We start from the raw sequence: 16,178 nt of genomic DNA, 5'->3' as shown, positions 1-16,178 counted from the left end.
CAGGTGGCCAACTGCTCCCATCTCCCTGCACAACCAAGCCATGCAGGCAGCCACCTGACTTCGCCCAGCACCCATGCGAGGCTGTAGTTGTCCTGGTCGCCTGTGGAGCCCTCTGAGGGATACCACAAAAACACGACAGCTTGTGGAGATCATTTGAAGGACAACCCGCCCCCTGACCGAGAGCCGTCAATGGAGCGTTGCCAGACTAAATAATATATTTTTATAGTCTGGCTTGGCAGGCTACAGGACCAGGGCATTGCAGGAGACTGTGTGAGGAAGAAAATTAAAATTTCTATGAATGTATTGGTTGTTAAACTTCCATATAGTCCTTTTAAGGAATTCAAAGGAACTGTTTTATCAAGCCCTTATAGGGCTTGTGATCACACTTGCATTCTGGGAATAGATTAATTTAAGCCGCAAGAACGAGACTGAGCCCGCTGTTTACAGTAGTAACAGGCAACAAAGACTGATTACTCAAACAGGACAGACACGTTGGTGATTACGTCACGATCACAAGCCTTGGCCATACAGTCGACCACACAGCAAGAGTAACCATCTGCTTTGCAAAATTCTTATCTAACATGTAAAAAATTCACGTAATAGGCAAAACACGCAGTTTCTTGCCACGGAATTTCGTAATGCTATGTAAGAAACATATACGTTGATGTTACAAAAGATCCTCCTGTAAAGGATCACGACGATCAGTCGTTTCTCCTTTTGGCACAAATGGCTCTCCTTTTGGCACAAATGGCTTTCCATACACTCGGTATGACGCTGTACATTTTTTTGAACTTTCACTTTCATTTATCTGGAAGAAGAACTGTCGAACATAAACACGGTGAGTGAAAAGCGTCGCGCTGGCTTTACATTTGTATTTTTGAACTGTATTTATATCACTATTGTAGTAATTTTGACAACCTCGTGCTGCAACTTTTTTCGACCTTTTTCTAGAGGTGAAAAGCTGTTAGCTGACAAAACCGAAAGTGTAATGCTGTTAGCCTTTATAATTATTTCTGAGCGTGGCTTTATATAAATGACTTATAAATTACTACATTTGACTTTACTGTCACACAATGTTTGTGTTTTTGTCTAGAGGGAGAAAATGGCAGCGAGTCTTCAAGAAGACGATGAGGCCATGGACACTACTTCTGTAAGTTAACAGCTAAAGTCTCATAAACGATGTTCAGTGTTGATCATGTGTAAACTTGTTTAAAAGTTGAATGTAAGGTTTGTGTACAGTGTTGGGAAAGTTCATTTTAAACATGAACTAGTTCAAAATTCAGTTCACACATTTTAAAATTAGTTGAACTCAGAACTTGTTTTAACTAAGTTTCAGAGGTGTGACCAAGTCACTGCTTTGCAAGTCACACGTAAGTCACAAGTCTTTCCTGTCAAGTCTCGAGTTATGTCCAAGTCAAAGACAAGTCCAAGTTGAGTCCAAAGTCAATGATGTGGAAGTCCAAGTCCTTAACTTTGAATTTTCAAGTCATGTTCAAGTCATCTGTCAAACTTCAATTTAATGACAATGATAATAAATAAATTCCAGAAATAAAGCTTCTTAAAGCTTCATTTACTTGCTCAAACAAGCAGAAAGTGCAACTGAAACTGATTATAAACAAAGTGCTGCTGCATTTAGCAGAACAAGATCAAACCAAACCCAGAATGATTTATGATTTTTGTCCATGTCGTGCCACTTTTGTGCTAAAATATCAAATATGCATGAGTTATAATCAAGTCAACAGATGCACGTCAATTCAAGTCGCAAGTCATTGGCTTTCAAGCCCGAATCAAGTCGTAAGTATTTATAGATGTTATCAAGTCAGAAGTCATTAAAATAATGACTCAAGTCTGACTTCAGTCCAAGTCGTGTGGCACGAGTCCACACCTCTGCTAAGTTTACATTTGTTGCTGTATCCTCTAACATAGAAATCTAGACCGACCATTACAGTAGCAATATGATTTGCTCTGCAGATTGGTTTACCACAGATAAAAAAAGATGGACAAACCCAGGGTTTCCCTTACATAGGCGTAGCCGTGGCGGCCCGCCACGGCTGAAATCCCACCGCCACGCCTACAAGATCCCAAGTTTTACTTTTTTTTTTTTTTGCGCTGTTTCCCGAAGAAGCAGCGGGAACTACTATGTTGTCGCTTGTGATCACAGCCGACAGGCAGCAAGGAGGAGCAGGCAGGGCAGGGCGAAGTTACAGCATAAGTTGCTGAGTTTAAAATTAGAAAGGTAGCAGTGGATATAATGCTTTTTGGTTTACATGTTTCAATAGCATTAAGATAAATGAGTGTTGACGATCTTGACAGGGTTTCCTCCAGTGCTTAGTTGGCCAAGTTTTCCTCCCCCCACCAGGCTAAGCATCACTTATTCATGTAAAATTTATTTTTTCATGTCTGACTTTAACCTCATCTAATACTGTATTACGGCATGAGAGCAACAGCGACAACTTAAGATCGATGTGTGAGCAGCCTGAGAGGTCGGTTGTTTTCATCTGAACCCTTAAAACCTCCAGCAGGCTACGCTGCACTTTTGACGTGTTAGCGTGCGACGCTAACAACTTAGCGACGTGACATGTCTCTGAGAAAGCATAAAAACACGTTGGACACTTCATCTGAAGCGGGAAAATAACACTTCTTCTAAGCAGAGCACAACGTTGCCTCGGCTCGTTCACCCTCTGCCAAGCCGGTGTCGGTACAGGATCTGCTCGGGTGCAAGATCGGCTCAGGGTCCTTCGACTGCCAATGACGTCAAAGTACGGCAAGCCCACTCGGACAAAATACACTACACATCTATACTGTTGGAAAGAATTTAGCAGTTTCGTTATTAAAATAATGTTTCTTAAGAAGTAAGTTTGTGTTTATAATGGTATTTGTAAAATAAAACACTATATTTTATTCATAATGTTGAACTCCTCTTTGAGCACATCCCTTGAAGGATCATAGTTATTAGCAACACCTGTGAAATTGTATTTGCAGGAAAGAAGTGTGTCCCGTTTATTGAAGTATTTTGTGTTTAGAGTTTTTGACGTCTTGTCCATGCGTAGTTCAGTTACGCTCATAGCTCGTCGTCGTCGTCTTCCTCCGCTTATCCGGGTCCGGGTCGCGGGGGCAGCATCCCAACTAGGGAGCTCCAGGCCGTCCTCTCCCCGGCCTTGTCCACCAGCTCCTCCGGCAGGACCCCAAGGCGTTCCCGGACCAGATTGGAGATGTAACTTCTCCAACGTGTCCTGGGTCGACCCGGGGGCCTTCTGCCGGCAGGACATGCCCGAAACACCTCCCCGGGGAGGCGTCCAGGAGGCATCCTGACCAGATGCCCAAACCACCTCAACTGGCTCCTTTCGATCCGGAGGAGCAGCGGTTCTACTCCGAGTCCCTCCCGAATGTCCGAGCTCCTCACCCTATCTCTAAGGCTGAGCCCGGCCACCCTACGGAGGAAACTCATTTCGGCCGCTTGTATCCGCGATCTCGTTCTTTCGGTCATTACCCAAAGCTCATGACCATAGGTGAGGATTGGGACGTAGATCGACCGGTAAATCGAGAGCCTGGCTTTCTGGCTCAGCTCCCTCTTCCCCACGACAGATCGGCTCAGCGTCCGCATCACTGCAGACGCCGAACCAATCCGCCTGTCGATCTCCCGATCCCTCCTACCCTCACTCGTGAACAAGACCCCGAGATACTTAAACTCCTCCACTTGAGGTAGGACCTCTCCCCCGACCCGGAGGTGGCAAGCCACCCTTTTCCATAGCTGCTAGTCAAAACTCTGGAGTTAAAAGTTTTCTGGCTTTACTAAAATACCTGTCTGTACTTATTTGATTGATAGTAGTTTTACTTTCTATTAGACTCCAAATGTAATCATTTGGCATGTTTCTAATTCATAATTTGTAATAATGTAATCGGTGATATTAGCATTAGCAGTTCTATGGGTTTTTCCACGTATATTAGCATTGCGCTAACCACTCGCTGCCAAATTGCAGCCTTTGCGATTAGAACATCTCCTTTTGTCACATTGCAATTTAATTGCACATGCAGTTAATCGTTCAGCCCTAATATACATGCAGCTCTATGCTAAAAGTGTATTTTCAAAGAGGTAATGATGGATTTCTTTGTAAAAGTTGTCCATCTTTCCAACAGAAAGATTTGCCTGGACCAACATAACGTGATTACGTAATTCCGTAAGGTTCATGTTCAGCCAATCAACTACTTTGACGTCATCGGCAGTCGACGGACCCCGAGCCGATCTTGCACCCGAGCAGATCTTTTACCGACACCGGACTGAGCTCGATAACATTGACCCAGCACAGCCATTGGGTCGTTGGAGCTGCCCCGTGACTGCCTGATGGAAAACCAGCGGGATTCATCAGACTCGTAAAGTTTCTTGTTTTTGCTGGGGACCCCCTGTATTTTACCTCTCCCTCCTGCAGTCTTCCCCTATAAAAATTTATAATGATTCTGTAAATTCCGTGTATCAATAGAAAAAATCTCTGCCTCTGCCAGCTGCAGTAAATGTAGTTTCCAAATAATAAATAAGAGGTGCATTCATATGCATCTCCTTTGATCCGCATTAGTGATATTCTCAGCACCAGAACAGTGAAGCAAAGAAACAGATTCCTGAGTTTGTTAGTAACTTTATTAGGTGCATCTAACCTGTTCTATTTTTCTCTGAAATGAGATCAAATCAGTGCTTCTATGGGTTGTCTCCTCTCTGCACTAGAAAATTTTACTTTATTTAGAGACGTGTCATAATTTCTCCCCAAGCACCCCCCCCCCCCCCCCAACCACCACAGCTGTCAAAAATCCTAGGGGAAACACTGAAACCCCACCAATATTGCTTTCTAAAAGATATTTATGAAGCCAAGTGGGCAGTTCCCACCACCACCATCTTGGCCGTGTCACACGATTGATAAGGGCCTTTATCACCTCTCGCCTCGACTATGCAAACTCACTATTAGTCGGGACTCCAGCTTTGGCCCTGAATCATTTGCAGATAGTGCAGAATGCTAGCCTGGCCTGTCAGACTCGTCCTCTGTATAATTCTGCACAGAGAACTAGTCTGGTTACTCACATGCAGAGAGGCCCATGAGGGGCAGGAGTAGCCAGCTCAAAAATAACCAATCAGAATAAAGGCAGAAAGGCCTAGTGGTAGAGTGTCCGCCCTGGGGACTGGGAGATCGGGGTTCAAGTCCTGGTCTGGTCATACCAAAGAAAATGGGACCCAGTGCCTCCCCGCTTGACACTCAGCTTTAAGGGGTTAAATTGGGGGGTTAAACCACCAAATAGTTCTCGGGCGCACCCATCTCTGTAGCTCCCCGCTCCCCGCGATGGGTCAAATATGGAGATGCAAGTTCACCAGCAAAAGAAGATGACAAATGGGACTTTGGCTTCATCTTTAACAGCACTGGATGTGTAATTGCTGCAGTGATTTATTTTTTGTCATCCATCATGATTTAACTGCCTTCCTGAGGTGGACTTAGATCAGCACCATAGTCTCAAATAGTCATAATCAAGTCATAAGCAATAAACATACCTCTGGAATGCTAAATCAGCAAGCGTGAGACTTAGAGGAGATATGTTTATATAGCACAGCTTAATCAAGACTGTACAACTATAACCAGGTAACCAGACAAAATAAAGGGTTTGAGTCAGAAAAAGATAGTAGCTAAATGGCCTGTATTAACAGTAACATGCAAAAGGTTTTGGCAGGTGTGAAAAATAAATGCTGTAAACTTTAAAGTGCATCATATCTGATTTTTTGTTTTTAAAACAGTTTTCAGCCAAAAAATAGGAGACTTGACAGGCGTGCTCCTGAAATCGTGGATGAAGTCTCAGTAGCTTCTTTTAGAAAACAATGCAGCCAATTTGCTGCAACGCCGAGCTGGCGACGATGAGCTTCATGGGTTAGGGTTAGTACACAGGCACCACCCTCCAACCACCATCAGTAAGGGTGAGGTGTCTTGCCCAAGGACACGATGACTGCAAGAAGCGAACCTGCAACCCTCTGGTTACAGGGCAGGCGCTTTACTCGTCTGCCACCATCGCCCTTTGAATGGGTCAGAGATCAAGGTGGAAATTAAATTCATGACGATATATTTTTCCTACAGGCAGAAGATGCAAAAATTTACACAGAAGATACAAACTATGCAGGCCATAAAACCCATGAGGTAAGAAAATTTACAAAAGTAATCCAATATGTGATTGAGGGCTTGTGTACAAATGTGTGTTTGTATTTCCTACTCACCAATGGTGTAAGCTTAAATCAAGAAAACACACTTTTGGACATTTTATTTGAGATGAAATATTGTGCACATGAGTGAATACCCACCCCCATGACACTAGCATTACATGTCCTCAGTGTCTAGTGCAAATGTCCAGGATTATATTACTTGTAAAATACTACTGATCACAGGATTATAATATCAAATAATAACATTGTCATTTCACAGATTGATTGAACATTGGGCTCACATTATTATTGTTAATAACAAAGTTGTTTGATTATGTATTTATCAAAAGAGAGTTCTTCGTCTTTGTCTTGAGCTGTAACAGAGGTGAAGCAGTTCAGATGAGCAGAGTGCATGAAAGACCTTGGCCACTGTCTCATGTAGATTAGCCTGTGTCAGAGACTCTATGTCTCTGCTCAAGCAGACGCAGCAGATCATGACCTTTAGGTCAAAAACAGGACATTCATGACGCTACATATCCCCCTTTTTCATGGGCTTGGTGGTCCAGGCAGAGACCACCTGACGTTGAACAAACCAGAGGCCAGAAGGACTCCGTCGAGAAAGCAAGGTGCAATTTCCCAGGCAGTGGCCAAAGTGGTGAGGAACGAACCCCACACCGAAGCACAGTCACGGATAATTTCCTTTGGAAGCGGTTAATCAACAGCAGATCATTAATATATCCACGTGGAGGGAATAATTCAAACAGTAATTTGATCCTTGTAATTGGACTTAGCATAATCCAGAGTAGGAAGAAGACGAGCAGGCAACAGATCAGGTCCCAGCGAACGAAGTATCCCAGCAGCCATAGCCGGAATGAACGGACGTCCAGGTCCCAACAAGCCGGAACACCAAGCAGCAAGCAGCAGAGTCCGATGACGAATCATAGGGCCAACCCCAGGAATCGAGGAACATCGGCGAAAGTCAGCAGAGGAGAGAGAGCACAACACAGGGCACTTCACTGTAGACACAAACAAATGGTGTCTGATGCAAATCAGCAAATAAAAAGAAACCTGTCAATTTGTGTACCTGTATGTACTGTGTAGCAATTATGTGAACAGAGCCCAAGTGAAGAAATGGATGCAATACACTACGTGTACTGGAAAAAGTGGTGTAAAAGACAGCAGTAGCTCAGGTGGTAGAGCGGGTTGCCTCATGATCGGAGGGTCATGGGCTCGATTCCAGCTCCCGCCAGGGGTATTCTGCTGTTGTGTCCTTGGGCAAGACACTTCACCCAACTTGCCTGTGTTAGTGGTGGTCAGAGGGGCCGACGGCGCCAAATGGCAGCCTCGCCTCTGTCAGACCTCCCCAGGGCGGCTGTGGCTACAAGTAGCTTACCATCACTAGCAGTGTGTGAATGTGAGAGTGTGTGAAAAGCGTCTTTGGATGTCTAGAAAAGCGCTATATAAGTTAAATGCATTATTATTATTAAATAACAAAACCCTATAATATTTGTAAGGGAAAAATCACGCCACTGAGCAAAAATGTTATCAAAATGAGGGCAAAAATGGTTGTAGCCCATAACTGGTGAATTAACAAAGTTCATCAAAAAGTTATCAAACTTAATCAACTGTAAGTAAAATAATATAAAAAGGAGATAGTGACAAAGAGCACTAAAATGTAAATCAGTGAAGTTAGTAATCAACCAATATGTGAATGTACCCCATAAGGAATTAAGATGAGTGAAAATAAAACAAATTTGAATAACACAACCGTATGTGGAGTAAACCCTTTTACTGTTTAAACTTACTCATTACCTGACTTCAGGAACCCACAGCATGACCATCTCAAATCACCCAAGTCTGCACGTCATGTATAAACAGGAAAGACAACCAATGCACACACATAAACAAACAAACTTGTGTAACCTGAAACGGGACCATGGGACTGACGACGGAAAATAGAGATCACGCCACTTGCGAGGTAGAAGGCCTAGCTGAAGGCACGGGAGGTGTCAGAGGAGGTACAGGTGCAGGAGCAACCGGCGAAGGTTGCTGTATCTGGACAGCCGGGGCTTCGTGGACAACCGGCACTTCGCGGACCGAGTCCCCTGCTTCGTGGACAACCGGCACTTCGCGGACCGAGTCCCCTAGAGAGGTCATCTGTGCGGAGACGTGATGGAACAGGAAAAATGACAACCCCAACGACAGACAAAGGGTTAGGCCTGCAGTGAATAACACAACAGAATCAGCGGAGGACTAGGAGTAAGACACTGGTTGAAACCTGAGACTGGGATCTGCTGACAACTAGGGCTGGGCGATATGACGATTTTAGACCGTTTTATGATCTACACATCTGACGGTCTGTCATTTTTGAGAGACCTTTTTATCACGATTCACAGCTCTGCTGTTGAAATTCTGCCTCTGAATGAAAAGGGAACTTACCTCAGGCGAATGGTACCGACCGAATTCCATAGTACCGACCGAGCACCGATTCACGTCATTTCAAACGGTGCCTCGTTTCGGTACCCGTCCTTCATAACAAGAACTTGCCAAGACAGCTGCGCATGTGCAAGAGCGTTATGTCGTCGGTCCCTGCGAGCAAGTTGTAAACAGAGCAGCATGGGTAGAAAGAAGAACGCACGCTAACGCTTGGGTCCACTTCACTAAATGTGATGGGTAACTGGTTGATGAAACCAGCGACAGACAACGATCTAAGTGAGAAATCCTCATCTTAATCTGCTCCGGTAGGTAAATAAAATGTTCAAGATAACGTTACCTTGATATGTTAGCTCCGTTTCGCTAATGGTGCGTTCGCTTTCTCCTCGGAACTCAGAATTTCCGACTAGAAGAACATGAACGCGCTCTAAAGTTTGGCTTCACTTTACTAAATGCGACAGGTGATTGGGTGAAGATGAAACCAGTGACAACGATCTTACCCCGGGTTTCCACGGGAGCCGTCAGCAGCACGTTACTGCAGCATTACGTCTTGCTGGCGTAAGCTGCTGCTTGGCCCTTCACACGAGACGCGAAGCAGCAGGGGAGCAGCTGTCACCGACCGAGCACGAAGTCACACGAGTGACTTCATCAGTAAACACAACAACAAGCAGGAGTAAACTACAACATGGTTTGTGTTTTATGTTCTGTCCGTTTTATAATCGCCAATACGGACCTGAAAAACAAAGGAGACCGCTAGCTAAGTGATAACTTCTCACGGGGCCGCACAGTTAGTAACTTTTTTAAAAAGTAAAGCAACCGGAAGGCAGTACGTTCTTTATTCTGAAAATCTCGGGAGCTTCTCTCCATTTTCGCGTCCGATTTCCTGTCTTTCCTTCCCCAAAAATGTCGAACGTGACCCGTTTCAGAGGCGTCGCGCGTAGAAAATCGAACCGGCGCGTAAAGGCCGCGACATGCTGCTCCTGAGACGCGGCCGACTCGCGCTGCTGACGACTGCTGACGGCTCCAGTGGAAAAGGTTCTGTTGACCACAGCGGTCCCTATCAGCAGCTATGACGTGCTGCTGCAATAACGTGCTGCTGACGGCTCCTGTGGAAAGCCGGGGTCAGTGTGAGGCATCATCGTTTTAATCTGCTCCAGCAGTTAAATAAACTGCTAAAGATAACGTTAGCTTGATATGTCAGCTTCCATTGCCACCGTTGTTATCATATGATGGTGCGTTCGCTTTCTCCTCGGAAATTCTAACTTCCCAATAGGAAAAATCAAATGAAAAAAGACGACAAAAGGAATGAAGATACACAGTAAATTTAGTTCACAGTAAAGATGTTTGCTTCAGTTTAATTATCAGCTTATAAAACTACAAGGACGATGTTAAAATACAAACAGTTGTATGTTATTTATCGTGACATTTATCAAATATTGTTATATATTGAGAAAAATATATATTTAATTATAAAAGAGAATTAAAATAATGTAGCGTTATGAATATGCTATTTTCTATTCCGCTACAATAATAAACACTCAAAAGTATCGAAAATTGGTACCGTTAAGTACCGGTATCGATTCGTAGGTACCGGGTAGTACCGGATCGATTCAAATGTCAAAGGTACCCATCCCTAATACATGCCTTTGTTTGACCCTTAACCAATCAGAGTGAGTCATAGTAATATATTAGTGCCCCGCTTGTTTTCAACTGTGTGTGAACAAACATGGCTTCGGCCGCGGCTGAGAGCGACAACGAGGTTTTCATTCCAAAGAGGAACGCCTCGTCCGTTATATGGAACTGGTTTGGTTTTTCACCAGATGACAAAGAGCAGCGAAACGTCATTTGCAAGGAGAGCGTCAAGGCAAGTGATGGCAACACCACAAACTTGTTTAATCACTTGAAAAGAAGGCATCCCAAACAATACAATGAGAGCCAGCTGGCAGCTAAAGCTAAAAAGCCTGCAGCTGCAGCGGCTAGTGCTTCTTTCTGGCAGCAAACGCTAACAGAAACACACAAAACTCACTCCTTACGGCAGAGACAGCAGACGATGGAACAGCGTGACAGATGCAGTGACGTACCACTTGGTTAAATATTTGTGTCCCGTGCGAACAGTAGGAGTGGGATTTAAGAACATGATAAAAACATTGGATCCGCGCTACGAGTTTTCCAGCCGCAAGTATTTTTCGAACACCGCCATTCCACGCATGTTCGCTGAATGCAAAGTGAAAATTGCAGAAAATATTCAGAATGCGCAGTTTTTTGCTACCACAAGCGATCTCTGGTCCAGCCGCACATCAGAGCCGTATTTGAGCTTAACTATCCACTACATGAGCAACTGGGAGCTACATAGTATTTTGAACAAGTTAATGTTTGCACAATACATTTGCAATTGACATGTTTGCACTTTAAATATGTTTATGATTTTAATTTATGTTAAGTTACTTGAAAAACGAGAAAAACTGATTTTTGTAATTGTTTCTCTCAGGGCTTTTATCATCTCTGGTGTGAGTTTAAAATATAAGTGTGTTAGCACTGTGTTGATTATCCCTAATATGAATAAATGTTTGTTTATTCAATGTTTCTCTTCTTTAATACGCAATTGAAGTTATGCTGTTCATGGATAAAAAATCGTGATAAAATCGAAACCGTGGTAAAATATTGGAAAAATCGTGATATTCTATTTTTGCCATATCGCCCAGCCCTACTGACAACTCACGCAGCACCCTGTTCACCACACCAACTCGATTACCTACCACATCTCAATCTGTAGATGTCATCTGGAGATACAATAGGTAAGTTGATGATGAAAGCTAGCTCTCTAGCATCTGAATTACCACTTAATGGGATAGCACTGCCCAATGAGAAAGCCAAGTGAGTCTGAAGGGCCATCGGGTCCTTCGATGTCACTCGAGCGATTGCAGACCGGACCATGGCCAGGGACACGAGGTACGGAGGGATCCTCCCCATGAGGAGGCTATCGATCGAGGTGCTCAAATCCCGACCGTAGTTGGACAGGCAAGTGGTCAGCATCTGTGTATGAGCATAATCAATATCCACCTCAAGCTTATCAATTCCCACCTGCAGCGCATCCATATGTGCCTGCAGCCCAGCCACACCTTCTGGCTGCACAGCAATACCCTCCTGCTGCACCTGCCAGTGCTGCTGCGATGGTTGTGCCAGCTTTCCAGCAAGCCCAATCGAACTCACCTGTGTCTATGGCTGACATCTACAGGATGTCCCGTAGTGTCAAGAGATTCAACCCTCGACCAGGTAATTCATACCCGGTTGGCACGTACCTGAGTGACCTCCGGCATCACTTTCAGAGATGTCCGGGGATGACCTTGGAGGACAAGATCTTTTTGATAAGGTTAACCTCAGATGCCGTGGGTTCGTTCATCGATCGCCAGCTTAATGCGATTGCAAATGATTACAACCAGCTGGAAGCTGCAATTCAAAGAGTACACTTATGATGCTAAGGAGGCTGGTTTACGGTTAGCTTTGTCAGTCAAACAGGGTCGTTCAAAACAGGACATTCATGACGCTACAACGGAAATGACGAGAAATGTGGGTTTAGAGATGCCGATCGCAGGAAGAGGTGGAGGAGAATAGAAAATTAGGGACAAATTAGTCTGTGTTAAAAAGTCTCTGAAATACATTAAAACAATGTCGACACAATAGAAAATCCACTATCATGAACCAGATACGTCACTGTAATGGTACCCCAGAATAGAGCTACGCCCTCTGATGTCCTGATGAGGAATTGCTTCACAACACTCCCAGGAGACGGAGAAGTCCAAAGGTAAAATGTCTCCATCAATGCGTGTGCGTCTCTCCCTTGCGGAGCTGACGGAGAAGTATAAATTAGGCTTTACTGTTATGGTTCAATGGTGCTGCTGTTATCTATATTTCCTTATTTCTAACATCTTTTTAGTATTAATTTATCTGTTAAGCACTTTGGTTCAGCTTTGTTGTTTTTTTATTTGCTGTATAAATAAAGTTTGGCTTGACTTTTAAGTTCACACACAAGGTCCCTGGAGAGTAAGAGAGGGAGGAAGAACACCAGATCAAACACTTGATACAAAAATACACCGAAACACATCTCTGTGAAAGTTAAATGTGTATGTGGCATTAGATATGTAAAATATGGTGTAGGTAGGTAGCTCTGTGCAAATATCTACTGTTTTATCACAGGAAGTCTTGCTTTTTTGGGATATCTCACACAGCTATTTATACATGAGTCTGTTTCGTTTTCCAGGGTGAGAAGTCTCCATCACATGATGAAGAAGAAGTTCAACTAACTCTGTCATTAAAATGGTCTGACCCTGATCAACCTCCTAAAAATAAAAAGACAGATCTAGAGAAAGCTCTTCAATCTTGGTTCAACAAAAAAAAGCTTATGGTGAACTGCTCAACTGAAACAACCTCAAAAGACTTGAAGTCCGTTGTAATAAAGATTAAACCATCTCCACGTGAGTTATAACTGTATTATAACTATGATGTGTTACAAGTTTACATTTTGACCATTTGGTTAAAGCCTCATAAAAATGCTTTAAAATATTATTTTTGGCCACTTTCTTCTTATTAATGCTTTTGAGACATTTCGAAGACTGATTATTGTTTTTCATTTTTTAAGATGGGAATGTTCTTCAGAAACTACATGATGAAACACTGACCACGAATAAAAAGAAGGAAGTAGCCACAGTAAAGTCAGTCATCCTGGGAATACCGAATCTGGAAACACAAACACCAGATGATGTTCCAGTGAAGCCTCCTCCCTATACTCCTCCATCTCTTCCTCCTTCCTCTACTCCTCCATCTTCTCCTGTGGCAAATAAGTCCCTTGTAAGCTCTAGAACATAAATAAATACAATTAATAATAATAATGATAATAATAATAATAATGTATGTTATTACAAAGCTTACATGTTGTTCTTTTATCCAGGAAAAGGAGCAAACACGGAACAAAGAACAGAATTATCCTGATTCTGCAGGAGGATCCTGTTCTGCTGATGGTAAAAGTCACTCTGAGCAGAGTGTGCTCTCATTTCATCATTTCTGGTACATCAGCCAGAACTATAAGGAGGAACTAAGACATATAGAGAAACAAAATAAAGGCACATTCATGCCCAATTTCACTGTAAAATTTCAAGCTACAAATGGAGAGGGAACACCAGATAAAGCTATGAATGAATTCACAGATCTTGTCCAAAAGTACTTGTCAGAGTCACGCAGTCTAGTTGTTCCTCTCAAGTTTGTAGATTCAGATCAGTGGGGTGATGCTGTGAAGATCATCAAGAAGGAGAAGAAGCTTTTAGTTACAATGACCTCTGAAGAGATGACTGCATATGGGCCCAGTCGGAGTCAGATTGCTCTATGTGAGACCTTAAATTACACCCCAAAAGCAAACGAGCCTTCAGAAAGGTTTGATCCAGAACCTCAATCCACAGTACTGAAGGTCAAAATGACCATCAAAGACCCTCTTGCTGATGATGGGTTAATCATGGGTGACCACTGCTGGAAGCAGATGAGCAGTTCTTTTGCTGATCAAGTTGGAGAAATTAAAACTAAGTTTAATGTGGATTTCAGCGAATCCAGCATGAGTCAAAACCTGGTTAAGGTCAAAGCTGTCTACAAACGACCTGGAGGAGACGTTGCCATGGAGAGCCACGCTGTCAGAGCTCTTATGTATCTGTACCAGAAGATTATCACATTACCCCAGGGCCTCGCCCAACTTTTAGGTAGCTCACTGAAGACCAGGAGCAGTGAGGGCTGGTCAGAGGGGGCCTCTAATGATTCTGAGTCAAATGGATCACTGAAAAATTCTGATGCTCCAACAGCAGGAGGAGCAACAGGGGGAGATGGGGAAGAGGAAAGATGTCCAATATGTCTGGATTCATTTAAAAACAAGAAACAACTCAAGTGTAAACATGATTTCTGTGAAGAATGTCTGCAACAAGCACAGAAGTGCAATGGCCCCATATGTCCATTATGTAAAGATGTGTTTGGTGTGATGGAGGGAAACCAGCCAAGTGGGAAGATGATGTCGAAGACCTGTCTCACACCACTTCCTGGATTCTCAGACTGTGGTCACATCCTCATCTCCTACAGCATCCCAGATGGAATACAAACGGTAAATGTTTCAACTCAAATTATCATGTATTTATCAGTTTATTATGAATTCTAGTTAAATGTTATTGATCCTGTCTGGCAGGAAAAACATCCCAATCCTGGACGGCCTTATTATGGAACTATCAGAAATGCATATCTACCAGACAACAACGAGGGCAGAGAAGTACTGAAACTGCTGACAAAAGCTTTTGACCAGAAGCTGATTTTTACTGTTGGGTCATCTAGAACGACTGGGATGGACGACACGGTGACCTGGAATGACATTCACCACAAGACATCTCAATCAGGAGGACCACAGCGGTACAGTATTGTAGTTGGATTCATTTCAATCTTTTTTTCCACATTCTGCCTAAACATTTTAATTTATAAATCCTTTTACATGTTGTACTTTTACAGCTTCGGGTATCCTGACCCAAACTATCTGGGCAGAGTCAAGGAGGAGCTGAAGGCTAAAGGCATCAAGTGAAGTTCAAGATATAAATATATAAAAACATGTAAATCATTAAAAAGTATGTCTTTTTATTTTTCATTTGTGATTTTTAAGGAGATAGTAGAATTATTACAACTGTTTTCTGAGGATAGGTTAAAAATTATTTTACTTGAACCACCTCAGTTGGGAGACGTGGAGATTGGTTCCAATAGAATTGATGAGCTAAAGGCTAATTTGAGTTGGATTAAGACCAAAGTTGATTACTGCAGTTTAATTTTGTAGCTGTAGTGCCTCCTTTGTCTTCTGGGTCACTTCCTGCAGGAACACCCAAATGCTGAAACCAGAATAAATGTGGTGTCACATTTCTAGAGTTGTAAATGTTTATAAAATACTCTGATTATTTAGGTAAGAGTTGTTTTGAGAGGAAATCAGTTTGTACTCACCTCTCAGGAGAAATTATCTGTAACTTTATGTTGTTGGGTTTATTTGCCACTGAGAAATCAAAAGCTTTATGCTAAGGTGTTTTAGCAAATATTTACGATTGACTTTTCTCTTTATAGCTTAACAAATGGTCAAAATTTTTATATACATGCATTTCAGTTTTATATGGAGCAATTCTTTCCACAATAACTGATTTAAATCTCCCAACTTTGACTCTTTTGACATTCTTAACTTCATGAGCACAGTTAAGATAAAATAAATAAACCGCAGCTGGTTGTCTGTACAACTTTAAAAATGTTTTATTTATGACAATATCAGTTATTGTGTTTGTAAAGTACTCCAGCAAAAATTAAACATTATTCTCTTTCCAGAAGAAAGTCTGAGTCTCCATGCATTATGCACTAGAAAAGCTATGTCTTTTTTTTTTTTTCATTTAAAAAAATAAAATGACTAATTGAAAGGAAATCCTGGAAATGCATGGAGGATTCAGCAAACAAAAAAGGTCAAATGATTGTACTTGTTTAATTTAAGACAAAACCAACACTGGACAGGAAGGCTAAATAAACCCTTGTTACA

General features: G+C 42.7%; 1 protein-coding gene across 2 annotated transcripts; it reads left to right on the top strand.

The window, feature by feature from the left end:
* The first annotated feature begins 772 nt into the window (after positions 1-772).
* Positions 773-15,972, top strand: dtx3lb.2 (deltex E3 ubiquitin ligase 3L b, tandem duplicate 2). 2 transcript variants are annotated; one of them, XM_015959638.3, is made up of 8 exons: positions 773-838; positions 1,094-1,150; positions 6,105-6,164; positions 12,858-13,071; positions 13,236-13,444; positions 13,545-14,732; positions 14,814-15,031; positions 15,128-15,972. In XM_015959638.3, exons 2-8 carry the CDS (start codon positions 1,103-1,105, stop codon positions 15,195-15,197), a joined length of 2,007 nt encoding a protein of 668 aa, XP_015815124.3. In that variant the 5' UTR covers positions 773-838; positions 1,094-1,102; the 3' UTR covers positions 15,198-15,972. The 2 variants fall into 2 exon arrangements, with proteins under 2 accessions (XP_015815124.3, XP_070405374.1); XM_070549273.1 differs by lacking the exon at positions 773-838 and adding an exon at positions 907-953.
* Positions 15,973-16,178: the final 206 nt, after the last annotated feature.

This window comes from Nothobranchius furzeri, chromosome 3 (genome assembly GCF_043380555.1).
Source record: "Nothobranchius furzeri strain GRZ-AD chromosome 3, NfurGRZ-RIMD1, whole genome shotgun sequence".
In the NCBI taxonomy this organism is placed as follows: Eukaryota; Metazoa; Chordata; class Actinopteri; order Cyprinodontiformes; family Nothobranchiidae; genus Nothobranchius; species Nothobranchius furzeri.
This window is presented reverse-complemented; position numbering and strand designations above follow the sequence as displayed.

Excerpts from the sequence above, each read along its gene's own strand:
- dtx3lb.2 (XM_015959638.3), top strand. The coding sequence starts at position 1,103 with ATGGCAGCGAGTCTTCAAGAAGACGATGAGGCCATGGACACTACTTCT. Across the intron at positions 1,151-6,104 it reads AGGCCATGGACACTACTTCT|GCAGAAGATGCAAAAATTTA; the intron begins GTAAGTTAACAG and ends TTTTTCCTACAG. Across the intron at positions 15,032-15,127 it reads CAATCAGGAGGACCACAGCG|CTTCGGGTATCCTGACCCAA; the intron begins GTACAGTATTGT and ends GTACTTTTACAG.